General features: G+C 36.9%; 2 protein-coding genes across 2 annotated transcripts in view; one reads left to right on the top strand and one right to left on the bottom strand.

The window, feature by feature from the left end:
• Positions 1–13,250, bottom strand: part of focad (focadhesin) — a 205,073-nt gene that overhangs the window by 119,906 nt on the left and 71,917 nt on the right. The gene's annotated exons all lie outside the window — the stretch shown is intronic.
• The window catches only part of mllt3 (MLLT3 super elongation complex subunit), a 66,833-nt gene that overhangs the window by 47,451 nt on the left and 6,132 nt on the right, over positions 1–13,250 (top strand). Inside the window, exons 8-12 of the mRNA XM_055196722.2 lie at positions 6,847–6,907; positions 10,253–10,391; positions 10,528–10,624; positions 10,906–10,968; positions 12,702–12,773. Of these exons, the coding sequence (XP_055052697.2) occupies positions 6,847–6,907; positions 10,253–10,391; positions 10,528–10,624; positions 10,906–10,968; positions 12,702–12,773 (432 nt within the window). The remainder of the gene's footprint in view (positions 1–6,846; positions 6,908–10,252; positions 10,392–10,527; positions 10,625–10,905; positions 10,969–12,701; positions 12,774–13,250) is intronic.

The following is a 13,250-nucleotide window of genomic DNA, read 5'->3' as shown; positions in this document are numbered from 1 at the left end:
GACTTCCAGACAGACAAACAGGCAATAAAATTCCAACTGAAGAAAAGAGAGAAAAACAGCAAAAATGAAGGAAAAGGAACTTCAAAGAAACAACTCCTGCTTTGCCACGGGCTCCGTGAGGGGTCGAAGTTAAGTGTCTTTACCACCCTGCTTGCTGGACTTTTGGCAGCTCCTATTGTCAACTCGCTTTGCGGGAGATTTTTAGCACCGGCCTTCTGCCAGTAACTCACGAGCACCACTGTCATCTCAGGCAAGCAAGTGAGCCGTAACAGTTTTATAGCGCGCCCTCATATTTAGCCATTAGTTTGTCTTAATATTTCTGTAGGTTTTGGACCAAGTGAGAATGTCAACTGTGAGTAGGTGTTTGGAGGGATGTGGGCTTGAGTCGGGTAAAAATGAACCATGGCTTGGGGGGAAATTACCACCAAAATGCCACAGATGCTTACAATTTTTTTTTATGTATGAGCACAAAAGGTGTTTTTTAAAAAAAAAAAAAAATAATTAATACTTCTGTGGACACTGGTAACCTAATGTGTTTGTTAATATATGATGTTTTTCAGATGGAGCAAAACACCTGTAAGCCCTATACATAAACACCCTATAATAACTTTAATAACCACATGTAAATATGGTGATCGTAAACAGTATAGAGCACTTTATCTTGCATAAGGATCGAGCAGTTATTTAAAATGCATTAAGGCATTTATTTTAACTTCATATAGACGATTTCATCGGACGCATGTGATACACGTCTGGAACCGAACCTTACTTCCGGTTTCATTTTTTTTAATGGTCTGACTAGCTAAACTGATCTCTTGAACAAATGCCTCGTCGAAAACAACAAATGTTTTGGTTTCCTAGGTAATCTATGTATGTGTTGGCTTTTTTGCTTGTTATATAAATAAACTACGTTTAAAGAACTTTGTTGTTATTTATTCTTAGCGGCGTTTACCGGAAGTTACGTGCGGACCGCGACAGCCGCTTGTTTATGTTGTTACTGCTGAAACTGTCTGTATAACTCTGCATTAATTATAGTCATGGTATTTTTTTATGTAGTTTTTATATGGTTCGAAAATAAATACTACATGAGGAATAATTGACGACGAGCTGTTGAATTTTTAAAAAATAATGCACACCCAAGGTGGTAATGCGGCACAACGCAAAGCGCATATGTCATAACTAAAGCTAAGAAAGACACTGTTGTGAACGGATTGGACAGATTCTGCTATTTCAGATTGACCAGTTATTGCGTAGTAAGTGTACAATAGAGTCTAGATGATATTAAGCAAAGACTAGGGCTGTGTTAAAGGAATAGTCTACTCATTTTCAATATTAAAATATGTTATTACCTTAACTAAGAATTGTTGATACATCCCTCTATCATCTGTGTGCGTGCCCGTAAGCGCTGGAGCGCGCTGCGACGCTTCGATAGCATTTAGCTTAGCCCCATTCATTCAATGCTACCATTTAGAGATAAAGTTAGAAGTGACCAAACACATCAACGTTTTTCCTATTTAAGACGAGTAGTTATACGAGCAAGTTTGGTGGTACAAAACAAAACGCAGCGCTTTTCCGAGCGGACTCAAAAGAGGAACTATATTTTATGGTGTAATAGCACTTTTGGGAGCACCTCGACTCGGCGCAGTAACACCCTCCCTCTCCCATTATGAGAGGGAGAAGGGGAGCGGACTTTTCAGGCGAGTCGAAGTACTCCCAAAAGTGCCACCACGCCATAAAACATAGCTCCTCCCCAAATCCACCCAGAAAAGCGCTACGTTTTATTTTGTACCACCAAACTTGCTCGTATAACTACTCGTCTTAAATAGGAAAAACGTTGATGTGTTTGGTCACTTCTAACTTTATCTCTAAATGGTACCATTGAATTAATGGGGCTAAGCTAAATGCTATCGAAGCGTCGCAACGCGCTCCAGCGCTTACGTGCACACAGATGATAGAGGGATGTATCAACAATTCTTAGTTAAGGTAATAACATATTTTAATATTGAAAATGAGTAGACTATTCCTTTAATACAATCCTATATGAATAGGGATATTTCTCTATCACTGTTTATTCCTTACAGTATTGCATAATTACTTATTTTTATACCACGGGTCTGTTGAATGCTGTATTCTGATTGGTTGAGAAATGTTCCATGGGTATACATTACTTTCGATAACCGCACACCTAACTTTTCAAATGTCTTAAAAGTAGGCACAGAGCAAAGTTTGTGGTAACCGTGGTATAAGCGGAATAATTGACTCCAGTCCTTTTGAATTATTTCAAAATAATGCACACCCAAGGTGTCTCTGCTTCGCATCGTGCCGCATTACCATCTTGGATGTGCAGTATTTTCTTATAATTCAATGGCCCATGACGATATTATAGGGTATTACGATGAGGTCTTGTCCCAAAAATAGGGTGAACGTGGCTGAAACACTCGAGGACTTTCATGTTTTGAGCTGCTTTGAGGTGTCGTTTAGATTTTGAAACAAGATTGTTTTTACATTTTATGGTGCCGCATCACTAGACTGGTTTAATTCACTGATATTATCAAATTAATTTGTTTGTGAATATGACACTAAATTGATTTGAAAGTATTACCTGAACTTGAAAGCCTTGTAGTTTTGCATTCAAACGTGGTATTTAGAAACTTAAAAAATATAAATTTCCCAAATTCCCTAAAGCAATACAGAAAGCTACCAAAAAACTTAAACTAAAAACTAAAGAGATTGACAGGGAGACAAAAAGTCTGTTGTCTTGTTTAAGACTTGTTGCGATGTTGGTCATTTAATTCTCTCTGGCCATTTTATCTGAATAGACATGTTATCCAATGAGTCACTAGAGCAGTGTTTCTCAAACATTTTCTGCCATTTCCTACTTTGGGGGTAGGGAAGGGTTCCAAGCTCCACCGTCCCAAATTGCCCCAACAAAATGGTAATCAAGTAGGCTTCAAGTTTAAGGGGGCATGCACACAAAAACTTTTACGTGGGCAGCCGGCGTATGTTTTCAGTCGTTTCCGATAGAGGTGCGGCGTTTTCAAAAAAAAAAACAGAAACTGGTGGCAGTGTTTCCCACAGGATTTTGAGAGACTTGTGGCGGTGATGACGTTACGCTAATAAGCATATATGTGACTTCATCCCATGTTTGTGTTTGATCGAGTGTTGGCACCTGAAATATGTTTCACTTCTACTCTTTGATCTGTCATGTTATATTGCATTTTAACACAACTGATTGCTATTATTTACATATTATCAGTTCTGTTGTCAGACATAAAATGAGTAGACTATAACCCTATTCGGATGGGATTAGTTTTAGGGTTGTAGATGCCGTAATGTAATTTTACCACAGGACGTCTGTAATATTTAGAGTTTTTCTCGTCTGTGTCATGTTGATATTAGGAAGCAAGGTAACGTGCACATGACGACGAGAGAGGTGACCTGCTGCGCAATCGAGTTACCCCTCCCACTTCTGAATGTTTTACTGAGATTTCTAATCTGACTTATTATCAACATGACACAGACGAGAAAAACTCGAAACAACTGTGTTTAATTTCAGATTGGGGAGAACGTCAGTTTCAGGAACAGTTCCGTGCCTCTGAGAAGTGAATTTGACTTTTTAAAGTTTGTGTTGTGTTATTCAGGAACTGACTTGCCACTGACTTGTTTTTTTTGCCTAGAATGCAAGTAAATGCTTAAGCACTTTTATATTTGAAAGAAAAAATAACAGGAAATTACGAAATGTACGTGTATATTTACAGCTGGTCTATAAATCACCATACATTTACATTGAAGTCTTACTGCTGTTGCTCTTCTCATCAATGTCTTGTTATGAGCCCTTTTTTATTTAAATGCGAGTTTTATTGTCGCGTATAGCGCAGACAATTGGGTGCAAATTCAGAAATACGAAGTTACTACAAAACACGTGCCCAGGCATATACCGCATCCTAGAGATGGAGAGAACGGGTGTGTGTGTGGTAAACACTAATGCTAACCTTTCGTCAAGTCATCGCCGTCTTCTCTGTCAGTAAAATCTGTGACTGTTGACGTTTACGCGAAAAATATTCAACTTTGGGTGAAAAGCTCCGCTCGTCAAATGTCAGTTCTCACATGGCTGTCCAATCACAGTGGAGGAGGGGCGGGACATTACCACAGCAACCAACCGGCTCACAGTTAAAGTATCACAGCTACCAAAGGGCTCAGCTGAAGCAACAGCTAGCATTCGGCATTGTCCAAGCATTTTCAGCTGCGTTTAAAAGTTTTGGTGTGCTCAACACCTTATGGTTCGATGCGATTCGATTAATTTATCGATATTTTCTATTATGTGCCTGGTTAAGCGGTTACATTTTTATAACTTAAAAATGCAATCAAAATATATAACATGAACATGTTATTAAACTCTTTGAAAATGGCACAATCTCTGTCCCAATTGGAACATTTACAACAACAAACTAACATAAAACACTTTTTTAAATAAAGAAAAATAATTGATGAGAGATAAAGTCACATAAAATCAAGCTTATGATAGCAACCGTTTCAAAGACACTTTGTGCCAAAATGTGCAATAGTAACAACAATCCCTGATGTAGATATTTTATGTGTTGCATCGTATGGTTAGAAATGTAATCAATGTATTAATCCATATCGATGTATTTTTACACTCCTAGTATTAACCATGCTGAGTTGCTGCATTACTTTACTATTGTTATGCATATAATCATTTTCTAGAGTTAACTACATTATTTAGAATAAAAGCTGTTACATATTATTTTGTTACATATAACTGAATAAAGAATATTTAGCTTTGTTTCATTTTTATCCAATTTCTTTCAAAAATGATTTCAATAATTAAATAATGATTTAAATAGGTCTACCGGATAGCCTATCTATTTCGGCCCAGATTTTTTAAATTCAGTGCATCACTACTGAAAACCTTTCTTTCCCATTCTTTCCCCTCTCCAGGCTTATCCCACACCCAATTGTTGAAGTGCTGAATGAACTCCCATTGGACATTTTGTTCAAGAGACCGAATTTAGTTTCAACAAGTGCTCATCAGAGAAGAATGTAAACAAATTAATTCAGATTAACTTTAATAGCTTTTTTAGATTTCCTCTCAGGCTCCCCTCCAAGAGAAATTGGGTTAATAGTTGAGCATTTAACTTGCTTCCTTTTTAAACGTTCTGTGCATTTCTGAACAAAATGTTTCCCAACCTCATACGATTTCTGAAAGCTCATAAAACGCACTGCAAGATACAGCGCAAACAGAAAATGAACAAAAGGGTTAAGCAGAGCATATAGGGGACATTAATGTACTGAAACTTTAAACCTTGAAACGGAGAGTCACTAAGTCTGTTGTAACAAAGCTTACCTTGCTTTCTTCCCCTCTTTTTTTTTCTCTGGTCCCATTTGGCACAATAAGCCTGATTATTATTATACTCCCATAAGATGGGGAAATTTTGTAGATTGTGGTTAATCATTCCAATTTGCTCTACTTACTGTTCACATTTATGTTAAACTGAATGAAAATTTTAAAGGATCATTGTTTCTTTAGAGTGCTGGGTTCACAGGCAGCCCTCTTTGGAGCGGTTTTTATACCAGCAGGCACACTTAATGATATATGAATAATGTACTCCTTTTGTATTTTTGAGTACCTGCAAAAGAGAATGTCTATACTGCATAGAATAAAGCTAAATTGTCCCTGTTTACTTGCTTACTAAACATTTTTGCGCATTACAGTGCAGGATAATGTATAAATGTGTTTTTTTTTGTTATAACGTCTCTTCGGTTTTATCTGAAAATGAGTTGCATTGTTGCAAAATTGGGATGCGATTGCCATTGCATGTTATACCTTTGAACTGCTATATTATGTTCTTTCAGTCTAAAATTTGATGTCTCGTCTTGTTCAAAGTGTGTCTTGGGTACGTTGTTTGTAAAGGGATCCTAGTTGCTTTTAAAAGACGCATGTCTCCTCTTTTACCACCATAGGATACAATCAATCACAGCCCCATTGTTCGGTCTCTAGTGAGATATTGCCCTGGGAGTTCAAAGGTGTATCGTAAATTTTGGTATCCTCAAATAATCTACAGACACGACAGTTCAAAGAAATCTCCACTAAATCTTGTTTAACCTCAGAGTGATGAACTTGCTAACTGAATAAACGCCAGACTCCCTTCACTTCGGTTTTAATTTGCGGCTTGCGTTCTGTTAGCATTTTTGGTGTAGATAAGGTCATCACCCCTTGACAAATGTTGCTGTTTGTGTTTTTGATTTGTCTCTATTGTAGTAAAATTGTTCAGATGGATCGTCAAGGTAAAGAGACATGTGTGAGTAGAAAAGCTTATTGTAAACATTGCTCCAAAGAGCGGTGTGTGTGATCATAAATCAGACTAAGGTGGGCCGAAGGCAGAACCCATTGATTTACAGTAGGGAAATGATACTAAAATCCATTAAAGCCTTTAGAGTCGAGTAGAAGATCATGGGAATGGCCTCGTAAGAAACTACATCTGGTTCATTTTCAGATTCAGTATTACAATGTGCTAAAAAGTGTTGTGACCACACTGCTTTAGATATAAGCCACAGCGCTTTCACATATGACAGAGCTAGTCAATTACTATAAGTTGCACAGATGGATTCAAAATTATAAGCCTGCAAACCCAATTTTGTGTCCTGCAAGCAAAAACAATAATGTGCAAAGCCTTGCAATTTTTGGGGGGATGTTGCAAATGTCACGTGATTGGCAAACAGAGGATACCAGGTGGTAGAATTAGTTAAAAATGTGGATTTTCTTCATCATCTCTGGCTTTGAGCACCCAAACTGCAGACAAATAATATCCTTTCCTTCTTCCGTAGTCGGACCAGCCCAGCCCGGCCAGCTCCAGTTCCAGTAATAGCTCCGGACGTAAGCGGCAAGGTAATTTTTTCAGCAGTGCCTGCGTCCTGTTGCTTAAGGCTGAATTGCTGAAAATCTGGACCATGCTGGTGTGTTAGAGAACCAACTAGAAAAGACTGAAATTAGCTGCGTTTCCATTGCAGATTTGCGGCAAAATTCAGCGTTATTTTTTTAAATGTTGCAAAATGATGGCGTTTCCATTAATCGATGATATGTGACTGAATCATAGTTTTTTCCTCTTGTAATAAGTCATTACCTCGACTGATGTTGGTAGGTTTACTAATATCACATCCACCACACTATGCATTATTTTTAACCGAAGGAGACGGAAGAGTATTATCCAAATATTAATGCCAGCAATGAGCAGCAATGTATAGGTGTTTCTTGGAGGTAATAGTACATTATTTTAAATCAAAAGAGATATAGGAGTGTTATCCAAACATTACACTTGAGAGCAGACATGTATTGAGGCGTTTCTAGGAGGTTTTAGTACATACCGCATCATTTTCCAATAATAATTATGTGATTTACTTGAATCAGTTGACCTGGAAATGTGAATAAACCGTTTCCATTGCAGTTTTGTGAAATACACTTTTTCCGAATTGCCTGAAAACCCCCTTATGCGAGCATAAAAACTTTTTTGCAATATATGGGTGTGCAAAATTGCAAGTTGAAAATACGGCCAATGGAAACACGTCAATGTCAATTTGTGCAATTTAAAGGGTAATGGAAACGCAGCTTCAAGACATTCAATATTTACATTAATTACAGAGCACTTTACAATACTTGATTTTGATTGGTCAATCGCTACATTCTGCGGTCAAATTTTTCATTAACAACTTAAAGCATTTTAAGCTGCATGTTTTGTATATTGTTCTGCAAACCATTATTTCAAAGTCTGGATTTAGGGTGTTTTCAGACCTGAGCCTTTATTTTGGAACCTGGTGCGTTTCCTTCCTTGGTTCGGTTCGTTTAGGCATATGTGAACACTGCAATCGCGCTCGGATCCGCACCGAAACAACAAACTTTGTAGCGGTTCGCTATAAATGTGAAAGCAATCTGACCCAACGGACCAATGAACAGGCCATCTTATTGCGTTGTTAACAATGAATGAACATACCTGATAGCTCTTTGGTGACGAATTCTGGTGAGCACGTCAATGCCATTTCAAAACAAAAGTGCACCTGTTCCCTTTAAATTGACTTCTAATTGTTCTTTTTGCTTCCTGCTAAAATAATGAAGTAATACAACCTCATTTATCAAGAATTCACACATTTATCCTGCAAAGGTGCTGTCTTCTTATCCAAGTTGAAGTGCGTCTGCTTATTTTCCGAAATTCCGCTCAGACCAATTAAAGGATAGTTTACTATTTATTACAAAGTCTTGTCCGTTTGGAAATATTGCCTTGTAAATGCAAACCGCACCAAGATTAAATTGCAACATTGTAACCCCTGTTTTTTTCAACAAAGCAATCGATCTACAGGTCTGAAAACACCCTTAATGTAATAAAAATTGCAATAATTTACTCACCCCCATGTTATCCAGACTGTTGATGTCTTTCTTTGTTCAGTCGGGAGGAAATTGTGTTTTTTGGGGAAGACATTCCAGGATTTTTCTCATTTTGATGGACTTTAGTGGACCCCAACACACGAAACAGTTTTAATGCAGTTTAAAATTGCAGTTTCAACGGAGTTTCAAAGGACTCTACATAAGGAACTTATCTAGCAAAACGATTGCCATTTTTGACAAGAAAAACAAAAATATGCACTTCTAAATCACAACCCCCCGTCCATCTCAGGTCCCGCGATGCGCCAGCGCGACCTCACGCAATAAATCATCACGTCAAGAGGTCACGGATGACATACGCCCCAGTGTTTACAAGTGTGGAGAAAGAGGACCGTTCTGACATTGTTGTATGTCGAATGATACTAATTAATGTCTTTGTATCAGTTTATTATTTAAAATGGTCCGCAAATGTGCGTTTCATATATGTAACACGTGACCTTTCCACGGCATTACGCACTTACGTGTGGTCGCCTTGGTGCATCACAGGACCAGAGATAGACAAGAAGTTGTGGTTTAAAAGTGCTTTTTTGTCAGAAATGCCAATCGTTTCGCTAGATAAGATCCTTATGCCTCGTTTGGGATCATTAAGAGTCCTTTGAAACTCCATTGTAACTGCAATTTTAAACTGCATTAAAACTGTTTAGTGTTGGGGTCCATTAAAGTCCATTAAAATGAGAAAAATCCTGGAATGTTTTCCTCAAAAAACATAATTTCTTCTTCACTGAACAAAGAAAGACATCAACATTTTGGATGACATGGTGGTGAGTAAATTATCTGGATTTTTTTAAGAAAATGGACTAATCCTTTAACAAAGTCTGGTCCTTTTGGAAATATTGCCTTGTAAATGCGAACCGCACCAAGATAAAATTGCAACGTTTTTTTTTTTCAACAAAACAATCGATCTACAGGTCTGAAAACACCCTTAAAGGATTACTCCACTTTCTTAAAAAAATCCCGATAATTTACTTACCCTCATGTCATCTAAAATGTTGATGTCTTTCTTTGTTAAGTCGAGAAGAAATTAAGTTTTTGAGGAAAACATTCCAGGGGTTTTCTCAATTTAATAGACTTTATTGGACCCGACAGCTTACAGTTAAAATGCAGTTTAAAATTGCAGTTTCAATGCAGTTTTAAAGGGCTCTAAACGATCCCAAACAAGGCAAAAGGGTCTTATCTAGCAAAATGGTTGTCATTTTTGGCAAGAAAAAAAAATGCACTTTTAAACCACAACTTCTCAACTTGTTGTGCGACGCAACAGTGCAACCTCACGTAATTGCGCAAGCACGTCTAAAGGTCACACGTTACATATGTAAAATTTGCGGATTATTTTAAACAATAAACTTGACACAAAGACATTAATTTGTATCATTCCACATACAACAACGTCGGAGCGGTCCTCTTTCTCCACACTGGGGCGTTTCTCGGCTAGTGCAAGGGGGGAAGTTGTGGTTTAAAAGTACATATTTTTTATTTTTCTTGACAAAAATGACAATCGTTTTGCTAGATAATACCCTTATGCCTCGTTTGGGATCATTTAGAGCCCTTTGAAACTGCGTTGAATCTGCAATTTTAAACTGCTTTGAAACTGTAAACTGTTGAGACTGTTAATTTAGAAAAATTATGGAATGTTTAAAAACTGAAAATTTCTTCTCAACTGAACAAAGAAAGACATCAACTTTTGGATGACATGGTGGTGAGTAAATTATCTGGATTTTTTTTAAGAAATCGAGTAATTCTTTAATGTACATCATCTAAATCATTCATGCTTTATGGACATTTCTCTTTCTTATTCATATGTAGTGTTGGGTCCTTTACGGACGGTAATCCCAGATTTGCACTCGGATGAAAACGAAGATGAATCTGAAGAGGACGATGATAATGATTTGGACTCGGACGTGGAGCGACCATTGCACACGCAAATGACACATCGTCATCGCAGGTGAACATCAATGAAAACGTGGCTGTGATAAATTGTGATAAGGTGTATTATGTAAACCAAATGCCTGCATAATGTACCGTGCCATGTAGATTAAAAGGTGTTTTTGGTATTTGTACCATCTAAATCTGTGACACAGGGTGAGTTTAAGTGATGGCAGTGACAGTGAAAATAGCTCCGCCTCTTCACCACTCCCCCATAATGAACCCACAAACCTAATGAAGACCAATAACCAGGTGAGATGAAATGGCCTTAATCTCAATCATTAGATTGCTGTAGTTGTGATTTCTCTGTTCTTTACAAATCTTGAGCTAAAAAAAACCCACACAATATAATTAAAAATTACTACACAATTTCTTGAGTGATGTGCACTGTTGATTGTTGCTGTTTTTTGTTATATTTTGTATATTTTTGGCATGTTTTTTGTTATATTTTTTAGTTTAAAATACTGTATGTATATAGACCAGGGTTACTAAAGGATACTAAAGTTGAAAAAATTGAAAATTCAATTTTGCAGTTACTTGAAGTAAAGAGTCCTATGAAGAAGGTGGACAAAAATAAAAACATTGATTGTGACAAGGTAAGCTGATTTTTTATTTTATTTTATGCTTATCTGTAAGATCTTTGGTGAAAGAAGGATAATTTAAAGATAAACAGCATTAATAATATCCAAATACATTTTTAAATCAGTATATGTGTTCTCTGGGATTAGGCGATTTTAAAGCATCAATGTGTTACTTCAGTCATGGATTTCACATTTCAATAATAAAGATATCAAGGTCATTATATAGAATGATTTCATATAGAAAACAGTAAATCACAATAAACGACTTCAGCTGTGTTTTCACAGGCACACATCTTGAAAAGTGTTAATATTTGAAGAATTAAAAATAAATGTAATTGCATTTTTTTACAGACAAGGTTTAAATTTAATTTTAACAAAACAATGGCACTGATATTTGTTAAGATATGTCAGTACAAAGTGTTTTGAAATGAAGGCAGCTTAAAAATTTATTTTAATCTGGGACTAGGATAAACCTTGTCTGGGAAACTGCCCCTTAAAGGATTAGTCCATTTTCTTAAAAGAAAAATCCAGAAAATTTACTCACCACCATGTCATCCAAAATGTTGATGTCTTTCTTTGTTCAGTCGAGACAAAATTATGTTTTTTGAGGAAAACATTGCAGCATTTTTCTCATTTTAATGAACTTTAATAGAGCCCAACATTTGATACTTAGCTCAACACTTGACAGTTTTCTTCAACGGAGTTTCAAAGGACTATAAACGATCCCAAACGAGGCATAAGGGTCTTATCTAGCAAAACAATTGAAAAAAAAATATGCACTTTTGAACCACAACTTCTCGTCTGGGTCCGATCCTGTGATGCGCCGGCGTGACCTAACGTAAATGCGTAGTGACGTAGAAAGGTCACGTGTTACATATATGAAATGCACATTTGCGGACCATTTTAAACAATTAACTGACACAAAGACATTAATTAGTATCATTCCACATATAACAACGTCGGAACGGTCCTCTTTTTCAACACTTGTAAACACTGGGGCGTAGTTTCGCGTTCGTCCTCTGTGACCTCTTGCCGTGATGACGTATTGCGTGAGGTCACGCTGGTGCATCACGACCGGACCTAGACGAGAAGTTGTGGTTAAAAAGTGCATATTTTTTATTTTTCTTGTCAAAAATGACAATCGTTTCGCTAGATAAGGCCCTTATGCCTCATTTGGGATCGTTTATAGTCCTTTGAAACAACGTTGAAAAAAATTGTTAAGTGTTGGGCTCTATTAAAGTCCATTCAAATGAGAAAAATTTGAATGCAATGCTTTCCAAAAAAAAAACATAATTTCTTCTCGACTGAACAAAGAAAGACATTAATTTTTGGATGACATGGTGGTGAGTAAATTATCTGGATTTTTTGTTTAAGAAAATGGACTAATCCTTTAAAGCAGTGGTTCTCAAACTGAGGGCACAGAGATTGTACCAGAGGGGCCTCAGTTTTATGACATTTAATAAAATACATTCATTTATAATGAATTCTGTGTAATTAAACCTCAGAAATAAAGGGCCACTAACCAACAGAACTACATTTGCAAATTTTAAACATTTAGTTTAATTCAAATTTTATGTTTTATGTCAAGGGGGCAAAAAGTTTGGGAACCACTGCCTTAAAGTATTTACATTTTTTTAAAACGTTTCTTTGACACTAAAATATTGTCAGATGTGCAATATTTCATAAAAGCGTGACTGATCAATCTTAGACATTTCTGCTTTTCATTGATTGATTATCTCATACCATAGGCTTATCTGGATGAGCTGGTTGAGCTTCACAGAAGATTAATGGCACTAAGAGAGAGGCACGTATTACAGCAGGTAATAAATGAAGGAACATGTACAGCTCTGTTACACCTTGCTGCCTACTGCTTGCCTTTTATGACAGCATTTTGGACCTACGTGACTGATCTTAAAGGGCACCTATTATGCAAAATCCACTGTTTGGACATCCATGTGTGTTACACAACAACCCTACACTGAGAAAAACCTCTCCTTTTTTTTAAATCCCCATTAAACCAAAGCAGTTTTGATTATCTAAGTAATGTGACCTCACACTGATAAAGCCCCACCCACGAAAGCGCTCACGGTCTGTTGGTAAGGTAGTTAGGGCAGTAGCTCATTTGCATGTAAAGGCACACACATGAAAACGTTTTGCTTTTCTGTTCCCACCCAAATAGGGGCATTTTGGACATGCTATAACAAGTAATCTGTGAGGTATTTTGAGCTGAAACTTCACAGACTCACCTGAGACTTGTATTACATTTTGTAAAAATGGACATAGTATGTGCCTTTTAA

Source organism: Misgurnus anguillicaudatus, chromosome 21 (genome assembly GCF_027580225.2).
Source record: "Misgurnus anguillicaudatus chromosome 21, ASM2758022v2, whole genome shotgun sequence".
Classification (NCBI taxonomy): domain Eukaryota; kingdom Metazoa; phylum Chordata; class Actinopteri; order Cypriniformes; family Cobitidae; genus Misgurnus; species Misgurnus anguillicaudatus.
This window is presented reverse-complemented; position numbering and strand designations above follow the sequence as displayed.